The following is a 24,872-nucleotide window of genomic DNA, read 5'->3' as shown; positions in this document are numbered from 1 at the left end:
ATGGTGTGATCTTCCTGTGTGAAATCCAGGAAACACAGAGGACGGGGACATCTCTCTGGTGGGTTCCTGGTATTTGGTGGCTCCATCACATCCTTGTGTCCTTCTGAAAACTCCTCCATCACTCCATACTCCGCATCCTCCTCTTTATACTCTTCTTTAACATCAATATTATAATTCCCGAGGTTTCCACTCTGAAAGATATAATAAAACATTAACTGTAACAATCATGCTGTGTATAATCAGAACTAACAAAAATTGTCAATCATCTACCCAATGATGCTGAGGGATAGTGTGACCTTCCTGTGTGGAATACCGGGAATACAGAGGACAGGGACATCTCTCTGGTGGGTTCCCATTACTGGATCCATCTGTAGGAAACACACACACACTGACTGAATACATTGTTTCTATGTGTTTATCAGATGATGGGGGATCTAGGTGGACCCTCCGTACTGCTCTCTCCTTTACAATAAAGTCTCCTCTTACCCGGTGATGTGAGGGGTGGCTGATTGTCCATGATGACGTCCTTGTAGAGATCCTTGTGTCCTTCTAAATACTCCCACTCCTCCATGGAGAAATAGACAGTGACATCCTGACACCTTATAGGAACCTGACACACACAATGATACAGTCACCATCCAGACACATCCCTTGTCTGTTACTGGATAATGTCCCAGAATTCCCAGCACCGCTCACCTCTCCTCCATGATCTCTCTGGTGACTTCTAGAATCTTCTTTTTATTTCTCTATTCTATCAGGGAGGGAGGTGGAGGTCAGGGCTTTTTTTCAGGGGGAACTTGGTGGAACTCAGTTCCACCACCTCTGGCTCAGACCCTTTGGTGCCCTCTCACCACAATCACAGAAGTCTGGTTTCTGTGTTTACAAGTGACAGCTTTGCACTCTGTGTGTAACCCCCATGAACTCTGCACTCTGTATGTAAAGCAATCCTGATATTTAATGCCCCTTTATACCCTTCTACTGTTTGTGAAATATGACCACACCCTCTATTTGATGTGATTTGGAGGGTGTGTGTGGGGGGAGAGGTTTTGGGGGGTCATGGTTGAGTTCCAGCACCTATTGTTTGAGAAAAAAAGCCCTGGTGGAGGCAATGTGATGGTCATATGATCTCCAGACTTCACAGGAGGAAAACTCTAGATCTGAACACAAATAGTAAAATCGAATGATATTCCCAGAATCCTCCTCACCTCTCCATTCAGGTTTCTGTTTTATTAAAGCCCCACTTCAGACTGAGATATTATTTACCCACACAGGACCCCCACACTATGCAGGATAAATGCTTGTAGCAGTCATTCTGATGTCATTACATACAAAGCAGGACCAACAGTCTGCCCACATCCTAAGAGCATCAGAGAAAAAAAACAGATAGAGGGACATTGGGAGGAGGAGCTGTGAGGTCAGTGTGATGTCATAGGACATATAGACTGTGGATGGAAGGACATTGGGAGGAGGAGCTGTGAGGTCAGTGTGATGTCATAGGACATATAGACTGTGGATGGAGGAACATTGGGAGGAGGAGCTGTGAGGTCAGTGTGATGTCATAAGACATATAGACTCTGGATGGAGGGACATTGGGAGGAGGAGCTATGAGGTCAGTGTGATGTCATAGGACATATAGACTGTGGATGGAGGGACATTGGGAGGAGGAGCTGTGAGGTCAATGTGATGTCATAGGACATATAGACCCTGGATGGAGGGACATTGGAAGGAGGAGCTGTGAGGTCAGTGTGATGCCATAGGACATATAGACTCTGGATGGAGGGACATTGAGGGGAGGAGCTGTGAGGTCAGTGTGATGTCATAGGACATATAGACTCTGGATGGAGGGACATTTGGATGGGGTGATTTGAGGGGCCCTCTATATGAGGCTCTTGTGCAAACCAAATCATTGTTCCTGGGTGTGTCCTACCTCTCATAAACTGAAGAGTGAACTTTGACCTTTACCATACAGAAATCTGTGAAAGTAAGCTCTCATGTGATCAGGTGATGTGCGGAGGAACGGAGTGTAAATAGCAGACAATTTTCTCCAGAGCTCCTAATGGTGGGGATGGATTTCGCTAAGTGCTGGTGCCAAGTTTCCACCCCCCAGGATCACTGCAGGTGTGGAGAAAAGCTGTGTAAGAGGATATGGAGGAGAGATGAGGAGGAGATCCAGGAATCAGGATAAAGGTCAGGACAAGCAACAGACGAGCGCATCCAAGAGATGAAGCCGGGGTCACTACACAGAAAATCAATCCAAGGAAACAACAGGCAGGACGAGGAATAGCAAGAAGGAGCTCAGAGACAAATGAGAATATTGCTCAGCCAATGGGAGATTATCTCAGCATGACTTACATAATGAAGGAGATGAGGGGGAGGGGAGGAAGTCACTTATGGTGACCATAGATTCATGGAAATTCAGCTGGTTCAGCAGGGATCGGTCACATTTCCATCCATGTGTGGTCACTGCCGGACAAAAGTCACTCGATCAGCGGCTGCAGCCAATAGCTTCATCACTGATCTGTGTATTCTGAGAGCGGAGGAGCGCCCCCCATTGTCAGAATACCATAGTGCAGCGGGGAGGATTCCCCGATCCCCCTCCAATGTGTGAATGGGGGAATCACTTCAGTTTTTTCACTCAACTCGCTGGCTGAACGATAAAACTGAACCATGTATGGCCAGATTTGCCCCCGGCTGAAATAATGCTTTTAAAAGTGATATCATCAAGACCTGGATTTTCTTTCCTTAAACTGGAAATCCAGATGTGGACCCATGGTGACAACTGTGGCTTCACTGGGTGTGTGTAGTTAGATTGTCCTATAGAAATGTGGAAAACCCTTTCAGTGGGTAGTTGGTGGTTTAAAAAATAAAAAGCAATGAATTACTGGAAAAATTAATCATTCATTGCTTTATAAATAATCAATTATGGGATTGACTCCAATGCATTTTACCATGAAAAAAGAATTATTCTTGGATGAATTCCAAGGGTCCTTCCTTTACCTCACTATTTTAGGATTTGACTTTTGCAAAAAGTAAAAAAAGAAAGAAAGATGGGAGCAGAACATCCTCTTTTTGGTAAATTGAGTTTTTTTTACCAAGCAAACAGTGAAAATCCAATTTTTTTCCAAGCTCCCTGCACTTATCCCTACAAGCCATTGACAAGCGAAGGGGAAAAAGAATTATTGATCGAATTGGTGACCTGCTATATGTGCAAGCAGTCTTCTTGGGTCCTTGTAAAATGTAAATAAATATAAATAAAGGATGTTTTATGTCTCGGAGGTGCTGAGATCACTTTTCATCATAGTTTCAGGAGCAGCACAAAATCTCATGCCAAAGCCTTCAAATTTCCTGCAGAATATAAAATTTGCTGGAATGTATGATCATCAATTAGACCTCTAGTGAGCAGATGAAATCTTCTGAATGAAGTCCAGTTTGTGATAGAAGGGTGTGGCAGTATACAGTAATGTGCCCTCCCCTTGTTTACATCACAAATCTATGCCAGGCCCAGCTTTTCAGATATTCATTGGTGTGTCCACCATCTCCATTGACACCTGTGTTTAGACCCTTGTCAGATGCCCACTGCTCATTAGAATTTCATAGCTTCTATGACAATGCATCCTTTGTTTCACACATACAGAAAAACACTCCTATTATCCCCTTGCCAGGAGACACATTTCACACATCTGCTACATTCTGATATTTATTTTCTTTTAAATGTGCAAAAAGGGTAAGAAAAAGTTCTAAACTGTACTGCTTTTATATTGGTCAAACACTAAAAAACTCTGTTCTAGGACAATAAAAAGCAAAAATATTGTCTAAAATCAGTATTAACCATTGATTATTTTTAATTGTGTCACCAGGTAAAAAAGGCTAAATCATTTAGATCCACTGACAAGTTTGAGGTTATATGAATGAAGCCTAATCAGAAGGGAGTTCAAATTTCATAATGTATTTACCCCTCAGAACACCAAATCGTATAGCATTTCATACCAAATATTGGTAAAGAGATAAGTGAAGGGTACAAGTGTACCTCTGATACTATGCACAATCAATACAATGGGGCAAATGAAAAAGCATAATGGTGTGTGTTTTATTTTATTTTTTTATTTTAATTTTTTTTTTTTACACTAAGGGGGATGGGGGGAGGGGGTGTCTGTCAGCCATTACAACCTGCATAGAAAGGAGACAAGTTAGGACCTCTAATAAAGAGTATTTATAATTTTCATACAACATTGTTAATGTCTCACTATATATTATTCATCTTTAAGTGTCCATACACAATAAATAAGTAGTTCTCAAATCAGATCTGTGGCACCCACAAACCATGTGGGTCAAGACTCCATGGGAAGGAATAGGACAATTCATGTTGGATGGAAATCATTTTCCTCCCAATAAAACTGTGCTGGCAATATCTACAGTGTGCTACCCCTCCTCCTCCCACTCTCACCCATGGGGTTACACACAAATTGACTTCTATTCATGCCTAGAAAAATGTAAAAGTGATTGGCAGCAGGAAAGCTATGGAGCTGGTTTGAGCATTTCTGTACATCCGACCATCTTCTAGTGTCTATGGACAGATTTATACACTTTCATTGCAATGCAGCACCCTCTGATATCTTTTGGCAGTTTTAGATAAACTAATATTTGACTGCACATTCTCAGATTAAAGGTACATCTATGAGTAATATAAAGGTGGTCCAGCATTGGCAAGTGGTGCTCCTGATTTTCATCATTGTTTGAATCTATTAAGTAGTTTGTGGTCTAAGCTAGGCTACCTGAATGATAACCTTCTGTGGTCATAAGTGCTTGATATTGCACAGGTATAATTACTGAATATGTATAATCTCTCTGTGGGTGGGTAGATCACTTTTCCCATGTAGTTAAATGGAGAATCAGAAGCACTAGACCATGTCAAAGGACAGGCAGGCTTCTCCCACCCATCCTTTTACAGGAGGTGGTTATCATGTATGTATATTCTTAATTAAGTTCTCACTATTGCCACAGAACCAGATCTCAAGATTTTAAAAGGTTTTTCAATTAGATCATCAATAATGTCAATGTCATATCCCTAAACATGGACATCTTTGCAAGTACAAGTATTCTCAGAAAACGTTGGCAGGATCAGCATAAGCATGCTCAGTAACTGCACTTCTATTTTGTGTGTTGCTTGCACAAAAAACACTAGCTATTGTATTTTTTGATTTTCTGTTCCTATATAAATATTATGAAGACCTTTTTTTATATATTTTTTTCAGCTTTCCTGTTCAATTAAAACCAACCAATTGACCTCTTTTGAAGATGGTACCCAATAGGACGAGGGGTGTTGACTGACAGTCTGGTAGGGAGCTATATTGGGCAATCCATTGGCAGTTTGTGATCTTAAATATTAAGACCCCTTCATTTATGTTGGAAAATTCCTGAAATTATATCAATGGATACTTGTCTTTTAATAGCCGTTGTGACCTGTAGTGGCCACAAATGGGTTATGAATATATTGCCACTTCTAGCTATATCTGGAGCAGATACACATGCAATGGGCACAATCAACCATTCTCATTGAGAACATAAGCAATTGTTTAAATAAAACTTTAGACCAAAATAGGTTTGGGAACGCTCACGGGGTGGGGGCGGTACAAGCATGATTAGCATTCGGGGTAAAGTAGGAGGAGCAGCAGTGCAGAGGGCTGGAGAGGCGGAGTTTCAATCTCAACTAAGAGCCAGGGGAAACAAATTTAGACGGGGAAATCATTCTCGGCACAACACCGAACACATGCAGGCCAAAAAACGCTACTTCACCCAGCTCTTGGCTGGCACATGCACCGTCCTGCTCTTCTACCTCAGCGGGTTGCAGTTTAGGGCGTCCAGGAGCCAGAAGAAAAGGGGCGACCACCACCCGAGGAATGGCCTTCAGAAGGGCGCCAACTACCACCCGTGGCCACGCTACCCGGACCCCTTGCTGCCCTTCATCCAGTGGGATCAGGCGGAGAGCGAGGATTCCAACAGCCAGGGCTCCCCCCGACAGAAGCGGGATGCCAACTCCAGCATCTACAAGGGCAAAAAGTGCCGCATGGAGTCCTGCTTTGACCTTTCGCTGTGCCAGCGGAATGGCTTCAAGGTGTACACCTACCCTCAGCAGAAGGGGGACAAGATTTCGGAGAGCTACCAAAACATTTTGTTGGCCATGGAGGGCTCCAGGTACTACACCTCAGACCCCAGCCAGGCTTGCCTGTTCATCCTGAGCCTGGACACCTTGGACCGGGACCAGCTGTCCCCGCAGTATGTCCACAACGTCCGCTCCAAGGTCCAGAACGTACAGCTGTGGAACAACGGTAGAAACCATTTAATTTTTAATTTATATTCTGGGACCTGGTCCGGACTACACGGAAGACGTGGGCTTCGACATCGGCCAGGCCATGCTGGCCAAGGCCAGCATCAGCACGGACTACTTCCGCCCCAACTTTGATGTTTCCATCCCGTTATTTTCTAAGGATCATGCCAGGACAGGGGGGGAACAGGGGTTTCTGCGATTTAACACTATCCCTCCGATTCGGAAGTACATGTTGGTCTTCAAAGGGAAAAGATACTTGACAGGGATAGGATCAGACACCAGGAATGCCTTATATCATGTTCATAATGGGGAGGATGTGGTACTCTTGACTACTTGCAAGCATGGAAAAGACTGGCAGAAGCACAAAGACATGCGTTGTGACAAATATAACGCTGAATATGAGAAGTATGATTATCGTGAAATGCTGCACAATGCCACCTTCTGTCTGGTCCCCCGTGGCCGCAGGCTTGGATCCTTCAGATTTCTGGAGGCTCTGCAGGCTGCATGTGTTCCAGTGATGCTAAGTAATGGATGGGATTTACCATTCTCTGAAGTGATTGATTGGAACCAGGTGGCAGTCATCGGGGATGAGTGGTTATTATTACAGATTCCTTCTACAATCAGGTCTATCCATCACGATAGGATCCTTGCACTTAGACAGCAGACACAGTTTTTGTGGGAAGCTTATTTTTCCTCTGTTGAGAAGATTGTATTGACAACACTAGAGATCATTCAGGACAGAATGTTCAAGCACATATCACGTAACAGTCTAATATGGAACAAGCATCCTGGAGGGCTGTTTATGCTGCCCCAGTACTCATCATATCTGGGAGATTTCCCCTATTATTATGCTAATCTAGGTATTAAGCCCCCTACCAAGTTTACTGCAGTCATCCACGCTGTGACACCATTGGTTTCCCAGTCTCAGCCAATCTTAAAGCTGCTGGTCGCCGTAGCCAAGTCTCAGTACTGTCATCAGATCATAGTCTTGTGGAACTGTGACAAGCCGCTCCCTGCCAAGCACCGCTGGCCTGCCACTGCCGTGCCAGTCATCATTATTGAAGGGGAGAGCAAGGTCATGAGCAGCCGTTTTCTGCCGTACGATAACATAGCGACTGACGCCGTTCTCAGCCTTGACGAAGACACAGTACTTTCCACAACAGAGGTGGATTTTGCCTTTACAGTTTGGCAGAGCTTTCCAGAAAGGATCGTGGGATATCCTGCTCGCAGTCACTTCTGTGACAGCACTAAGGAGCGGTGGGGTTACACTTCCAAGTGGAATAATGACTACTCCATGGTACTAACAGGAGCTGCTATCTATCACAAGTACTATCACTATCTTTACACCAATTACCTGCCTGCCAGTCTGAAAAACATGGTGGACCAATTTGCCAATTGTGAAGATATCTTAATAAACTTTCTTGTGTCTGCCGTCACCAAGCTGCCACCAATCAAAGTGACACAGAAGAAGCAGTACAAGGAAACAATGATGGGACAGACCTCCAGAGCTTCTCGTTGGGCCGACCCTGACCACTTTGCCCAGAGACAGTCTTGTATGAATACGTTTGCCAGCTGGTTTGGCTATATGTCGCTCATTCACTCACAGATGAGACTGGATCCAGTGCTTTTTAAAGATCAGGTGTCAATCCTTCGAAAGAAATATCGGGACATTGAATAACTCTGAGACATACTGCCACTGGAGGGAGCCTTCCACCCAGGGCACACTCATCAACATACCGCTCTTGATGGCGGTTCTCACGCCGCTAACGCACACAATCCCAGCCACCCTGGAAATGCAGAGCATTCACAATCAAGACTTTGGCCAACCAGAATCCACTGCACTGGATTTCTTCCAAAAAACAAAAAAACATCAAGCTTTGACGTCTCAAAAAACTAGGCTGTGTACAGTTTAATTATGGAACATTAAATAATTATTTTTGAAATGATTGCTATGCAGGTTTAAACTTTTTTTAATGAACAAAAACTGAGATCTGATTTTAATAAAAATCAGAGATTCTGCCCGGGATGCCGAGAGTGCCCAGAGATCAGGGCATTCTCGGCATCCCGGGCAGAAAGAGCTGGTGCCACCCCGGAGCAAATATGTAAAGCAGCCACATGGTCAAGCTTCTCCACCTTTACAAGGCATTATCGACTAGACTTAATGTCCAGTCAGGAGGAAGGAAAGTTCTCCAAGTCCTGCCCCCCCCCGATCTGGTAAGTACTTGGGGATCCTCTCAAGGGCTGTCCTGGAAGATGACTGGGGAAAACCAGAGTTAGACTTACCGGTAACTCCTTTTCCAGTGGTCTTCCAGGACAGCACGATCCCACCCTTGAATTACATTGATGTATTATGTTATTACCTGTTATAATTTTCAGTTCCATCCTTCGTTTTTTGGTAAATGACTGGCCAGGGACCTGAGGGACCGCCTTTTGAACTGTGGCAATGTGTTTCCTGTGGTGATGGGAGGGACTCCATCTCTCAAGGGCTGTCCTGGAAGACCACTGGAAAAGGAGTTACCGGTAAGTCTAACTCTGTTTTTTCTTTTCTGCCAACCATGGTAGAAGGAAAGAAAATCCTCTATGGGTTGCCTTAAAGTGGTTGTAAATGAACAAGGTTTTTTTAAAAAAAAAAAAAAAACCTGAGTGCAGCAGCTCTCCTTTCCCTCCCGCTTGCTGTGGGGGGCACCCAGCAGGAGGGAGGGGCCAGGAGGCTGGCCAGGGACCCGAGAAGGAGGATCCAGGCTGCCCTGTGCAAATCCACTGCACAGAACAGGTAAGTATAACATGTTTGTTATTTTATTGTAAAAAGCTAGCTAGCCTTAATTTAAAAAAAGATAGCTCACTTTTTACATTAAAATAACAAACCTGTTATACTTGCCTCCTCTACGCAGCCTGGATCCTCCTCTTCTCGGATCCCTCTTCGCTGCTCCTGGCCCCTCCCTCCTGTCAAATGCCCCCAAGCTGCTTGCTATGAGGGCACCCAAGCCAGGCTGCAGCTCCGTGTATCTATTCAGACACGGAGCTGTTGTTTGGCCCTGCCCCCTCTCTCTCCTGATTGGCTGGCTGACAGGAGACAATGGCGCTGCTGCTGTATCAGCCAATCAGGAGCAAAAGTCCCGGATGGCTGAGGAACTTGTGGACATCGCTGGATAGAGAGGGGGCTTAGGTAGGTATTAGGGGGACTGCTGCACACAGAAGGCTTTTTAGCTGAATGCATTAAGATTTAAAAAAAAATCTGCCTTTACAACCACTTTAAACTATGTAGTTCAAGGGCCTGTCTGATTGGATACAAATTGAAAGTGTTTAGGGTTGACCTCATATTATATGGTTTTGGTAAAAATTGTATGGCATATGTATTGGTGTGGGTATCAGTGCCAAGCTGAAATATATAGGATGGTTATGTCATGCACTAAAATAGTGTCAAAGCAGTTAGGGACCTCCTCCACACACACACACACTTCCAGGTGTACTGACCCCTGGAAATGAGAAGGAGACCCCTTAACAGGAAGAGTGCATGGGGGTGATTAGAAGGGACTCCCTTCCACCCATCCAGGAATACAGACACATATAGAGAAACACCCATCCAGGAATACAGACACATATAGAGAAACACCCATCCAGGAATACAGGAACCTCCCTCCCTCCAGTTAAAGGAGATCCCTGACCAGGAGGACTGCATGTTGGTGATGAGATGGGTTCCCCAATCGGGGAATACAGGAACCTCCCTCCGTCCAGTTAAAGGAGACCCCTGGATAATATGACTGCAGGGGGAGTGATCAGAAGGGAACCCCCACCCAGCAATACAGAAACTCCCCTCCCTCCCCCCAGTTAAAGAAGAGCTCCAGCTAGGAGGACTGCAGGGGGGGGGGGGGGTGATACAAGAGGATACCCATCCAGGAACATAGGAATTTCACTCTAGTTAATGAAGACCCCCCAGCTAGGAGGACTATGGGGGGTGATAAGAAGGGACCCCAAATACAGGAATCCCCCTCTTTTCCCCCTCCAGTTATAGAAGCCCCCCCCCCCCCCCCAGCTAGGAGGACTGTGGGGGTGATAAAAAGGGACCCCAATACAGAAATTCCCCTCCCTCTCGTTATAGAAGACCCCCAGCCAGGAGGACTGTGGGGGGATGATAAAAAGGGACCCCAATACAGGAATTCCCCTCTTTTCCCCCTCCACTTATAAAAGACCCCGAGCTAGGAGGACTGTGGGGGGGGGGGGGGTGATAAGAAGGGACCCAAAATACAGGAATTCCCCTCCCTTCCCCCTCCATCTATAGAAGACCCCCAGCTAGGAGGACTGTGGGGGTGATAAAAAGGGACCCCAATACAGAAATTCCCCTCTTTTCCCCCTCCAGTTATAAATGACCCCCAGCTAGGAGGACTGTAGGGGGGGTGATAAGAGGGGACCCAAATACAGGAATTCCCCTCTTCCCCCTCCAGTTATAGAAGACCCCCAGCTAGGAGGAGGAGGGGGAGGGGGTGACTCATAGTAGTACAGACAGAGGAAGAAATCCTGCACAGTTCTGATGTCTGTGATGGAGCTCTGGGCTCCACAGTGCCTGTGTATGTTTTACTGATTATGGTCACACCCCATAGTCAGAAAGAATAGAGTCTTTCACTTACCTGTTCCTGAAAACAGGTAAGTGAAAGGCTCTATTCTACCCCCCCCCCCCCCCCACACACACACACACCTCAAGATTGGATTTTTATTTGATTTAATCCTGGAGTTGGGCTGTATTATGGAACCACATCCTTTGCTGTTATTGCTCAAATTCCTGAATATGTTAGGAATATAATGGGACTTTTCAGGTGCTACAGAGATATTCTACATACACATATATTAAACAGAATGATTTTTTGAAATGCATCCGCCTGAAAAGTCCCATTATATTCCTAACACATTCAGGGATTTTACTTTCACTTCCACCATACATGTCCTGCTGAGGTACAGGACAAGTTTTCAGCACAGATTCATACAGTGTGGAAGGCAGAACAATTGAGACTCACAGGAGATAAATGTCATCTGTTATCCAGCCTGTTATCTTGCCTTGGGGAGAGCTCTGGTGACTGTGTTCTTCTGCTTTCTCTGTCCTCCCTGGGAAGGAGGGGAGAGGGAGCTGACAGCAACACAAGACAAGCAGAGATCGAGCTTCTCCTTTCTGGACATTACTCTGCCATGCTTTCAAGCTGCTCCTCCTTATCCATGGAACCAAGGGGATGGGGGGGGGGTTGTTATCTGAACAGTGGCATGTCCAGGTTCGTGGTGTGACACTCTCCTCCTCTCTCGCTCTCTCAGCCGTGCTGTGATGGCATTTCACATCCTCGGCTCCAGCTCCTCTCCTCTCTCAGCGCCGAAAATTCAGAGCTTCTCCAGAGCCAATGAGAGAGGAGGGGTGTGGATTGAAGGCAGAGGAACCAAACGGGATTGGAAGATTATACTACAGCAGACAGCCTGACACCGCCCCCACCCTGTACTCTCACTGAGGATCGGCCCTACCGGGAGATCCAGGTGCCACTCCTGAAATGCGGGAGGCTCCCGCACCTCGCGGGAGACTTGAGATGTCTGCGGGTGAGTCCCAAACAGGTGGCAACCCTACTCTCGGCTTGGATTCTTTGTATCCATATAACAGATGTTCTACATGACTAAATCTGCAATCAATCTTACTGCAAAATCAAAGGTGCCAAAATGTCTCCCCCCCGAGCAGTAATATATTTCTATCCCCCTTGGTGGGAGTGGAGATGACCCCATCTATAAGGATATACAGTACATACACACACAGCACAAGGACGTGTTCACACTACAAGACGTTTTTCAGGACTGCAGTTCCTCTGATCTCCACAAGGTGGTGATCTCACTTCTACCCAGACAGGAAGTCTCTATGGAAGACAGGAAGTGATGTCAGGTACACACAGGAAGTTCCGGGTGAGAGGTGAGTTGAGAGGAACTAAGGAGGGGACGTTGCTGGAAGAGGCAGCAGAGGAGGTAATAAGATCTTATTTTCTATTTACACCCAGTAACCCCCCGTCATGTCCGTCCTCTTCCTCCATAGTCACTGTGATGTCTTTTATCTCCAGCAGATGATGATACACACATATATAGTGTGGAAATGTAGAATAACCCCGTATATTACAATGAGGGAATTTATGGTCTGTACCACGAGGGGAGTTATTGATGTCAGTAAATGTCGGTTCCAGACATTGTATGTGGGGGGAATGAAATGATAATTAAAGGTTGGGATTAGGGAAGATTTCTGTAAGATTTTACACAGGAATGATCAGCGCCCCTCCAGAGACACTATGATGAGTCTCACAATAGGAGTCTGAAAGGGACTGGAATTTCGGGGATGAGATGGTGAACCCGGAGGGGGGGGGGGATAATTTTATCAAAAAGACGTTCCGTCATCCACTGGAGTACATGTGGCTGGGTCCCTGGTGGTGGATTATTGCTTCTGCTCCTTATGCCGATATTCCCCATTTACTGCTATAGAGGTGTCTATTGGTTCACAGGCACCATGATCTCTGTAGGACTACAGGACCCAGCACACCTAGTCATCTACAGCTGGGGGTATTTCTGAGTAAGTGATGGCAGGTTTCCCCAGGAGTAGGGATGAGCTTCGAGTTCGAGTCGAACTCATGTTCGACTCGAACATCGGCTGTTTGCCAGTTCGCTGAACAGCGAACAATTTGGGGTGTTCGCGGCAAATTCGAAAGCCGCGGAACACCCTTTAAAAGTCTATGGGAGAAATCAAAAGTGCTAATTTTAAAGGCTTATATGCATGGTATTGTTATAAAAAGTGTTTGGGGACCTGGGTCCTGCCCCAGGGGACATGGATCAATGCAAAAAAAGTTTTAAAAACTAACGTTTTTTCAGGAGCAGTGATTTTAATAATGCTTACAGTGAAACAATAAAAGTGTAATATTCCGGGATCTGGGGGTCCCCTTGTTAAAAGGTGGTGCCAGATTCTAATAAGCCCCCCGCCCGCAGGCCCCTACAATCACCGGGAAAGGGTTGTGGGGATGAGGCCCTTGTCCCCATCAACATGGGGACAAGGTGTTTTGGGGGGCTACCCCAAAGCACCCTCCCAATGTTGAGGGCATGTGGCCTGGTATGGTTCAGGAGGGGGGGCGCTCTCTCGTCCCCCCCTCTTTTCCTGCGGCCTGCCACGTTGCGTGCTCGGATAAGGGTCTGGTATGGATTTTTGGGGAGACCCCACGCCATTTAAAAAAAAAAAATTGGCGCGGGGTTCCCCTTAATATCCATACCAGACCTGATGGGCCTGGTATGGAATTTAGGGGGACCCCCCCATGTCATTTTTTTTTAAATTTTGGTTCGGGGTTCCCCTGTGGGGAATTCCCATGCCGTTTTTATCAATGAACTTTTATGTGTATTGTCGGACCGGCAATTCATTAATAGCCGCGAGTAGTTTTAAATGACTTTTTTCCTTTAAAATGTCATTTTGCTGTCAGACTGTTCTAAACACGGGAAACATGCGCCCCTTTACAGGCATACTATAGACACCCCCCAGGTACGAAATTTAAAGGAATATTACACTTTTATTGTTTCACTTTAAGCATTATTAAAATCACTGCTCCCGAAAAAACGGCCGTTTTTAAAACTTTTTTTTGCATTGATCCATGTCCCCTGGGGCAGGACCCAGGTCCCCAAACACTTTTTATGACAATAACTTGCATATAAGCCTTTAAAATTAGCACTTTTGATTATTCATGTTCGTGTCCCATAGACTTTAATGGTGATCGCCTGTTTGAACAAATTTTTTGCCTGTTCGCATGTTCTGGTGCGAACCGAACAGGGGGGGTGTTCAGCTCATCCCTACCTAGGAGTTGTCTGACACTTTGTTATCAGAATGGATTCAGATATTTTGTCCATATTGCAAGCACTGCCCCAACATTTATTATTTGTAGATTAACACCTTCAGGGTCAGAACATTTCCCCATTTATGGGGCCGGAACATTCTTTTCATTTTGGAGCTAAATCCTGGTAATATGTGTTACTGTGTATGGTGATCAACACCACACCAGTTATTGTGTCCTGATCACCTCCACACCAGTTATTGTGTCCCTGATCACCACCACACCAGTTATTGTGTACTGATCACCGCCACACCAGTTATTGTGTCCCTGATCACCTCCACACCAGTTATTGTGTCCCCGATCACCTCCGCACCAGTTATTGTGTCCCTGATCACCTCCACACCAGTTATTGTGTCCCCGATCACCTCCACACCAGTTATTGTGTCCCCGATCACCTCCACACCAGTTATTGTTTCCCTGATCACCTCCACACCAGTTATTGTGTCCCCGATCACCTCCACACCAGTTATTGTGTCCCCGATCACCTCCACACCAGTTATTGTGTCCCCGATCACCTCCACACCAGTTATTGTGTCCCTGATCACCACCACACCAGTTATTGTGTCCCCGATCACCTCCACACGAATAAGAGCCGGTTCACACGGGCGACTTGTCAGGCGACCTAGCTGCCTGACAAGTCGCCTCCCATTCTGTACAATGGAACCGTTCTAATAGGAGCGACGCAAGTCACTCCGACTTAGAAAAAGGTTCCAGTACTACTTTGGGGGCGACTTGCATAGACTTCTATACAGAAGTCCTTTTGCAACTCACCGTGGAAGTCGTTTGCAGGTCGCCTCGCTGAGGCGACCTGCAAGTCATGCCTCCCCTGTGTGAACCGGGGCTTATTGTGTCCCTGATCACCTCCACACCAGTTATTGTGTCCCTGATCACCTCCACACCAGTTATTGTGTCCCTGATCACCTCCACACCAGTTATTGTGTCCCCGATCACCTCCACACCAGTTATTATGTCCCTAAATCACCACTACACAAGTTATTGTGTCCCCGATCACCACCACACCAGTTATTGTGTCCCTGATCACCTCCACACCAGTTATTGTGTCCCCGATCACCACCACACCAGTTATTGTGACCCCGATCACCACCACACCAGTTACTGTGTCCCTGATCACCTCCACACCAGTTACAGTGTTGCCCCTGCCTGCCACCTGTACTTATCAGAATCTAGCAGCCTCCTTTAACAAGGGGGCAGATTCCACCTCCCATGTGACTAAGTATGGGGTACATAGTCCTCTTACTTATTCACCAAAAAAGTTATTAAAAACACACAGCCAGTTTTTGACAATTCCTTTATTCAACCCCCCAAAAATAAATAAATATCCCCGGAAGTAGATCCAACATCAATCACGATGAACACCAGCCGCCGACCCAAACAGGAAAAAGCCTGACTCACACTGACGCTTGGCTCCCACTGTATGACAGCTTCCACAGCCTCCGACCACTACATAAAGTAAGGGGCAGGGCCAGCCAATGACATCACCGGGTGACTCTGCCCCCTTACTAAGTCATCACCCAGCATGCCACTGTCAATGGGGGTCCAGTTACTGCTTGTTAAAGTGGTTGTACACCCTGTACAACCACTTTTACCTACAGGTAAGCCTAGATTAAAGCTTACCTGTAGGTGCTAAAAATATCTCCTAAACCTACAGGGTTTAGGATATTTACAACAGAGAATTGTGCCGAAGACAACGGCGCAGGCGCACTTTAGAAATGTCGATCGTGCCGTTTCTAAAGGAGGACATGCCGTGATTGGAGGCTCCCGCGCGCATCATTTGGCTCCGGCCAATCACAGCACCGGAGCCGCGATACCCAGAAGTAACCCCGGGACGACATGTCTCCGGCCAATGCTGTGTCGAGCATCGCAGCGGGGGCTTTGATCCCAGGTGAGTATTACATAATGAGCTAGTATGCTATGCATACTAGCTCATTATGCCTTTGTCTTGCAGGTGTTAGTTTATTTTAAAAGTCACAATCACTTTAAGGACGCTGGCTATTACAGTGTAAAATTACCTCAAGCTTTAAAGTGGAGGTCCACCCTAAAAACAAAATTTACATTAACATTCTCCTTAAAATCTGTAAAAAAAATTAAGAAAAAAAAATTTTTACTTACCAGAAATGCCTGTTGCTAGGCAGTCTTCCTAATCTGCCACTTCCTATACCGCGGTGCTCCTCGTTTTCTTCCTCCCTCGCGTTGTCTCCTGGGAAATGGGGCCCGCTGTCTTCTGGGACCTGTGTGTGTCTTAGAAGACAGCCGGCCATTCACAAAGCGCCATGTGACTTGCGCATGCGCAATAGAAAATGGGCAGTGAAGCCGCAAGGCTCCACTGCCTGTTTCCCTTCGTTAGGATGGCGGTGCTGGCCCCTGGACAGGTAAGTGCCGATCCGTCCAATCTGATAGACGGATCGGCCTCAAGGGGCCGACATTGCAGGCTCCCTGGACAGGTAAGTGCCCTTATTAAAAGTCAGCAGCTACAGTGTTTGTAGCTGCTTACTTTTTATTAAAAAAATTGCATCTGGAACACTGCTTTAACTACTAAAATACCACATCACTTAACTTGTAGACCGCCCGCCATTGTTATACGTTGGTACTTTGGCATATAGCTGCCATAACCCCGGTTTATTCTTAAACGAGGGACAGTTCTCTTTCTGATAAAAGTGGTCAAACCACACATGTGAGGTATTGCCGCAATCGTTAGAGCGAGAGCAATACTTCAAGCAAAAGACCTCCTCTGTGAGGCACCTTTTGAACTGCCGCAACTTGAAAGTTGCACGATATTGCAGCGATTTTATCACGGGTTCGCGGCCGCAATTTTGATGCGATTTCAGGGATTGCCTGTGTAAACTTGAAGTCTGTGGACCTCCACTCACATCAAAGTCGGACCAAAGTAGTACAGGGACTACTTTGAAGTCGGTCTGACTTGAAGTAACACAGATATGAATGGTACTCATTGGAAATCATGGGGTATGACTTATCTTTGCAGTCCCAATTCATAGGACAAGTCACACAACTATGAAAGAGGCCTAACTCAAAACTAGTAACCTGTAGAAATTTTAAAATATTGTCTATGGAGATTTTTAAGGGTCAAATTTGTCACCATTGCATGAGCGGAAATTAGATGTGTATTTTATGTATCTAGAACTCCTGAAGGTGCTCTTTGGATTTGTGTTGGCAGACCTTGAAAAAGTCTTACACATGTGGTATCACCATACTCATAAAAAGTAGCAGAATGTGTTTTGGGGTGTAAGTCTAGGTATATCCATGCTGTGTGTTAGAAATATCTTATTATTTAACACTTGTATAAGAAAAAAAATTAATAATTTTCTTTTCTACATTTTCAATAACCTTGTGGCCAAAAATGAGATTTCCAAAAAACCCTATGCCTTTCAGAAAACATCTGGTATTTACTTTCCGAAATAAGGTCATTTTTTTGGTGTTTCCACTGTCCTGGTGCTCCAGGGCCTCCACAAATGTGATAGGTAGTCAGGAAATTAGATACGTAATTTATCCCCTTTGAAAGCCCAAAGGTGCTCCTTGGATTTTGGGTCCCTCTATGCATCTAAGCTATGAAAAAGTCTCACATACATGTGGTACCCTTTTACGAGGCATAGCAGAATGTGTTTTGGGGTGTAATTCTACACTGTGCTGTGTTTGAGAAATAACCTGCTTCTCACACTTTTTGAAAAAACAAATGTCTTCAATGAAAACAAAAAAAATTGTCACAAAAATTACAGCTTTAAAAAACTCACCATACCTCTTATTAAACACCTTGGACTGTCTACTTTCCAAAAAAGGGGCTGTGACAGACCCCCGTACTCAAGATGAGTCTGCCCACAGTAAATGCTTCCTCTGCCTGATACCACACGATCCAAGATCTCTCAGAGCACCCAGTCATTAGCTGTAACTCAATGTAGGGTGAAAACAACAGACTCTTTATCGAAACACATGTACAAACAGATATACAACTCAGGGGCAATGCCCCCTTCCTTGGATTCAGGGTGGGGTAAACTGTTCAATCAGCAATAAGGAACACACAGGCTTTGAAACATTTGAACAATAGAGCACCTTATCAGCAGGGAGGGCTGTTGGAGGTATTCCCCCTCCCCTCTCTGCCCTGCCCCGGTTTACATGCCATGAACACCAATACAAACATCCATCCCATAATAAACTTCTCCTAAGGCAGACAGACACAACAGAACAATGGGACATAGCCACACCCCAAACGATCCTAATCAATGAACAACATTAGACAACACACAATATATACATAGATACAACTATGTTCCAGTGTGGCTGTACAGTGAGTGCAACTAGCACAGATCAGATTGGTATTCTCGGTCACCCTGTGCCTCTAATGGACACAGGGTGATTTACACATAGGAGGGGCCGGGGAAGCTGGACACAGAGTTTCCGTGGCTCTCCAAGGTAAGCTGGGTTCTACAAGCCCCCCACCCAAAGTGACTCCTGTCACACATCTCCCCTTTCGGCAGGGGGCTAACACAGGAGGAGACCCCAGACGGGTTAACTCTGAAGTTAGTCAGTAGTTCCAGTCCCCCATGCTGGTATCCACACAGTACCCAAAATACATTTTCCCAGACATAGCATTACTCACCAAGCCAACCAATGCCTCTCTCAGAGAAAATACCCGCCGCTGGGGAGAAGCGTTGATTGGCCCTTCTCCCTGGAGTCCTGTCAACCATTGCAGAGAAGACAGGGTGACTGAGCTCACTCTGTCATGCTGTTGGGGATCTGGGACAACTGTTTAACATCCCTGGGGTATACAAGTGGAGACTGAAGTCCCATCCACTTTTGGTAGATGGAAATCCCCCAGTGCTTGCAAAGCATGGCTAACAGCCTCCTGTCTCAAAGCTGCACCATTTTCTGGGGTTGTGTCAGTGGAGACTAAAATCCCATCCACTTTCACAGGAACTGCCTCTTCTGTTAGCTGAGGGCAGAGGCCAGCAGCACTCTGCTCTGTTGCAAGCTCTTCTGCTGGGTTGGTGTCAGTGGAGACCGCAGTCCCATCCACCGATATCAGCTCAAGCTGCAGTTGTGTGCAGAGGCCAGTAGCATTCTGCCCTGTTAGCACTTCAGCAGAGGACCCCACATCATCCACTCCAGCTAACTGTTGGGGAGTGACCGTCACCTTCTCATCATGGGCCCCTGGGAGGTGTGGGGCAGAGGTCTTGGACACTCTGTCCGGTGGAGAGCGCTTCAGCTGGAGAAGTCTCTTGTAACTCCACAGATGCTGCTGTTGATGCTTGGCAGAACTCAGTGAAGTTTTGCCCTGATGCCAGCTCTTCTGTTGGAGGCTCACCATGTTGTTCTTCTTCAGCAGAAAAGTCTATCAAATCGCCAATCTCTATAACTGGTGTCTGGGGATAGAGGTTCACCATCTCCTGTCTGTAGAACAAAGAAGATGTTACTGGTGCTGGGCAGAGCTCAGTGATGTTTGGCCCTGATACAAGCTCTTCTGCTGGAGGTTTTCCTCAGCAGACAAGTCTATAAAATCCCCAGTCTCTGGAACTGGTGTCTGGGGATAGAGGTTCACCATCTCCTGTCTGTGGAACCCAGAAGATGCTATTGGTGCTGGGCAGAGGTTAGCAGAGCTCTGCCCTGTTGTCAGCACTACAGCTTTGGGGAAAGCAATCTTCGGAGTTTCCACTGCCGATTCTCTGCCATGCTGCTGGACAGGCACATTCCTCCATCCAACCTTGTCTTGTGCAGAAACAGGTTCATCCAAATGAGTTGAAACTTGCTGCATCCGCCATAAGAGCTCTGTTTCCATAGCTGGAGGTGGAGGTGAGCAACACACACTGTTACTCTGCCCCATTGCCGATACTTCAGCTGTGATTTCAGGACTGTTGGCTGGTACTTCTGCATAATCCCAGGCAAAGGGAGCCCCACCCTGCTGTTGAGCAGAGTCTAGCAGCTGTCTGTAGGCAATCTCCAGCTCCCATTTCTGAACGGCCAGAAACTCCAAATCTTCCTGTGCCAAGAGCACTTCCGAGACATTCAGTCTTTGCTCTCTGTGCTCCATTATTTCCTCCAAAAGCCACTCCAGATCACTCCCAAAGTCATGGTCCTTGGACAGCCTCCAGTACAACAGTCCCAGGCCACCATAGTCAAAGCCTTCTGTGGGGCTGTCATCCGCTGTCCACGGAAACACTTGGGCTACATACCATTGGAGGGCTATGTAGCTCTCATCTAATCTCTCCCCAGATCAGCCTGTTTAACACAGCTGTCCACTCCTGGTTTGGTTGTTCCCCCAATAACAGCATTCATAATTCATACTGCAAACAGTACCTTACATGGATGGAGGGAAGACTTTTTCCCTGGTGGTGCTGCTCGCGAGCTAGCGCTTTTTCCAGAGTTGTAGGCGGACAGAATCATACACATCAGGATTGATCAATTTTCAGATATGCCCCATAGCTTGTAGACTCTATAACTTTCCTACAGACTAAATAATATACACTGATTTGGGTTATTTTTACCAAAGAAATGTATCAGAATACAGTTTGTCTTAAATTTATAAAGACAATTATTTATTTGCAAAATTTGAGAACAGAAAAGGTTTTTTTTTCAAATTGTCAGTATTTTTTAATGTATTTTTTAATGTATTTTTTAATGTATATAGCAATAAAGGAAAAACCTAGTGGGGATTAAATATCATCAAAAGAAAGCTCTGTCTGTACATTTCATTTGGGTACAGTGTTACATGAGTACCGTATATACTCGAGTATAAGTCGAATTTTTCAGCACATTTTTTTGTGCTTAAAGTGCCCCCCTCGACTTATACTCGAGTCAAGCACTTTTCTGCAGCAAAAAATGTCATTTTCCGAACCGACTTTGGGGCCCCGTATCTCAGGGCCACTTGGTGCTAGGAACCCCAAATTTGGAGTGCAAACCCAGTGGAACTGGTACCATAATATATTCAAAGCTGGGGTTCCTAGCTCCAAGTGGCCCCGAAATACGGGGCCCCAAAATCGGTTCGGAAAATGTCATTCTCTGCTGCAGAAAAGTGCTTGACATTTTCTGAACCGACTTTGGGGCCCCATATCTCAGGGCCACTTAGTGCTAGGAACCCCACATTTGGTGTGCAAACCCAGTGGAACTGGTACCATAATATATCCAAAGCTGGGGTTCCTAGCACCAAGTGGCCCCGAGATACGGGGCCCCAAAATCTGTTTGGAAATTTTCTTTCTCTGCTGCAGTAAAGTGCTTGACATTTTCTGAACCGACTTTGGGGCCCCATATCTCAGGCCCACATGGTGCTAGGAACCCCACATTTGGTGTGCAAACCCAGTGGAACAGGTACCATAATATATCCAAAGCTGGGGTTCCTAGCACCAAGTGGCCCCGAGATACGGGGCCCCAAAATCTGTTTGGAAATTTTCTTTCTCTGCTGCAGTAAAGTGCTTGACATTTTCTGAACCGAATTTGGGGCCCCATATCTCAGGGCCACCTGGTGCTAGGAACACCAGCTTTGGAAATTTTATGGTGCTAGTTCCACTGGGTTTGCACACAAAATTTGGGGTTCTTAGCACTAAGTGGCCCCGAGATACGGGGCCCCAAATTTGGTCAACTGTGTCAATCTGCAGCAATGTCATTTCGGGACCCTTTGGGTTCAGAGACCCCAAATTTTGGCTGCAGCTAGGGGGCATCTAGGAACCCTTAACTACCGAGTTTGAAGTTCAGGGGACCTATGGCTGCAAATGGGCACAGTGAGGCATGTAAATGAGCACAGTGATGCTGCAAATGGGCATTGTTGACCCTCTTTTCCACTTACAGTAGCTGTGCATTTCTCACCCTCGTCTTATACTCGGGTCAATAAGTTTTTCCTATTTTTTTTAGGGCCTCGACTTATACTTGGAACGACTTATACTCGAGTATATACGGTAATTGTCATTCAAGGCGTGAGAGTGCTGAAAGCTGAAAATTGGCCTGGGCAGGAAAAGGGTAAAAGTGTCCAGTATTGAGGTGGTTAAATGTACAGAAACCCCCCTGTTGCCCCCCCTCACATCCACATCCTATTATTGTGTGACCAATACCATCCACATAATTCTTACTTTCATTTTAAGTTATCCGTCTACAAGGAGACCTGTATAGATCAAATGACGGCACCAATGAGGATGGAGGAGGACCGGAGTCACATGACTGAGAAGATACTAAACCTCACACTGGAGATCATCTACCTGCTGACCGGAGAGGTGAGGAGGATTCTGGGAGGTCACATGACATCACTCTTATCTCTATTAATAAAACACAGACCTGACCGGAGAGGTGAGGAGGATTCTGGGAGGTCACATGACATCACTCGTATCTCTTTTCACATGAAAAGATAGGAGAAAAGATTTACACAAATATGAGGGGTGTACTAACTTTTGTGAGATACTGTATATCTTTTAATAAAACACAGACCTGACTGGAGAGGTGAGGAGGATTCTGGGAGGTCACATGACATCACTCTTATCTCTATTAATAAAACACAGACCTGACCGGAGAGGTGAGGAGGATTCTGGGAGGTCACATGACATCACTCTTACAGTATCTCACAAAAGTGAGTACACCCCTCAGTCACATTTATGTAAATATTTTCTTCTATCTTTTCATGTGACAACACTGAAGAAATTACACTTTGCTACAATGTAAAGTAGTGAGTGTACAGCTTGTATAACAGTGTAAATTTGCTGTCCCCTCAAAATAACTCAACACACAGCCATTAATGTCTAAACCGCTGGCAACAAAAGTCAGTACACCCCTAAGTGAAAATGTCCAAATTGGGCCCACAGTGTCAATATTTTGTGTGGCCACCATTATTTTCCAGCACTGCCTTAACCCCCTTGGGCATGGAGTCCACCAGAGCTTCACAGGTTGCCACTGGAGTCCTCTTCCCCTCCTCCATGATGACATCACGGTGCTGGTGGATGTTAGAGACCTTGCGCTCTTCCACCTTCCGTTTGAGGATGTCCCACAGATGCTCAATAGGGTTTAGGTCTGGAGACATGCTTGGCCAGTCCATCACCCTTACCCTCAGCTTCTTTAGCAAGGTAGTGGTCTTCTTGGAGGTGTGTTTGGGGTCGTTTTCATGTTGGAATCCTGCCCTGCGGCTCAGTCTCTGAGGCGAGGGGATCATGCTCTCCTTCACTAGGTCACAGTACATGTTGGCATTCATGGTTCCCTCAATGATCTGTAGCTCCCCAGTGCCAACAGCACTCATGCAGCCCCAGACCATGACACTCCCACCACCATGCTTGACTGTAGACAAGACACACTTGTCTTTGTACTTCTCACCTGGTTGCCGCCACACACGCTTGTCACCATGTGAACCAAATAAGTTTATCTTGGTCTCATCAGGCCACAGGACATGGTTCCAGTAATCCATGTCCTCAGTCTGCCAGTCTTCAGCAAACTGTTTGTGGGCTTTCTTGTGCATCATCTTTAGAAGAGGCTTCCTTCTGGAACGATAGCCATGCAGACCAATTTGATGCAGTGTGCGGCGTATGGTCTGAGCACTGACAGGCTGACCCCCCACCAGTGTTAGTTTCGTCGACTAAAACATTTTAGTCGACTAAATTAATACCATTTTAGTTGACTAAAATGGAATTTTAGTCAAAAGAGAAAAATGGAACTAAAACTAAAATGCCATTTTATTCAAAAGACTAAGACTAAAATTAAATTGAAATTTGACTTCAAAATTAACACTGGTCTGTAGTGCATGTTCATACTTCAATACCATAAATAATAATATATTTGATTTTTCACTCTAACAGTATATAATGAGTTTGGAAATTGTAGAGAAATGTTAACTAATGCATTACGATTTAGTTACACCCATTCGATTTTAGATGACTAAAATGAGATTTAGTTGACTAAATATGACTAAAACTAAAACAATTGCAGAAGACTAAAATGGGACTAAAACTAAAATGCCATTTAAGTCCTAAGACTAAGACTAAAACGAAATTTGCTGCCAAAATTAACACTGCCCCCCACCCCTTCAACCTCTGCAGCAATGCTGACAGCACTCATACTTCTATTTCTCAAAGACAACCTCTGGATATGACGCTGAGCATGTGCACTCAACTTCTTTGGTGGACCATGGCGAGGCCTGTTCTGAGTGGAACCCGTCCTGTTAAACCGCTGTATGGTCTTGGCCACCATGCTGCAGCTCAGTTTCAGGGTCTTGGCAATCTTCTTATAGCCTAGGCCATCTTTTTTTTTTTTTAACAACAAGGGTGGTTTTTATTGAAGAAAAGTCAGTACATAATATACAGTTGTAAAGAAACAATATGGTAGGTACACAGGTATCACATGTTCTACATAGGTAGGGAACAATGAACAGCACAAGAATAGTAGACCAAGTTTATAAAGACATTAAACAAAAATGGGGGGGGGCGGAAAATGGGGGGGAGGGGACAGCCCGGACCACACCACATGACACACGATCATAAACAGCTCATGTAGGGTCAGTCCATGGCTGCCACACTCTTGTGAACTTCCGAGGGCACCCTCTATTCATATAGGTCAACTTGTACATAGGCAGGACCGCATTGATCGAGTCCTCCCAAGCCTCCACTGAGGGAGATCTAGGAGAGCTCCATTTCAATAAAATTTCCTTTTTTGCATAATAAAATAACAGTGACACCAGCAAC

At 45.6% G+C, this 24,872-nt stretch overlaps 2 protein-coding genes across 2 annotated transcripts in view; both read left to right on the top strand.

Annotated features, from left to right (window-relative positions):
- Positions 1-24,872, top strand: part of LOC141121775 (uncharacterized) — a 161,772-nt gene that overhangs the window by 38,658 nt on the left and 98,242 nt on the right. The gene's annotated exons all lie outside the window — the stretch shown is intronic.
- Positions 5,768-8,305, top strand: LOC141121746 (exostosin-1-like). The gene is given in 2 exon segments (XM_073611456.1): positions 5,768-6,367; positions 6,369-8,305. Coding segments are annotated over 2 exon segments (2,235 nt in total). The 3' UTR covers positions 8,004-8,305.

Source organism: Aquarana catesbeiana, unplaced genomic scaffold (assembly GCF_042186555.1).
Source record: "Aquarana catesbeiana isolate 2022-GZ unplaced genomic scaffold, ASM4218655v1 unanchor229, whole genome shotgun sequence".
NCBI lineage: Eukaryota > Metazoa > Chordata > Amphibia > Anura > Ranidae > Aquarana > Aquarana catesbeiana.
This window is presented reverse-complemented; position numbering and strand designations above follow the sequence as displayed.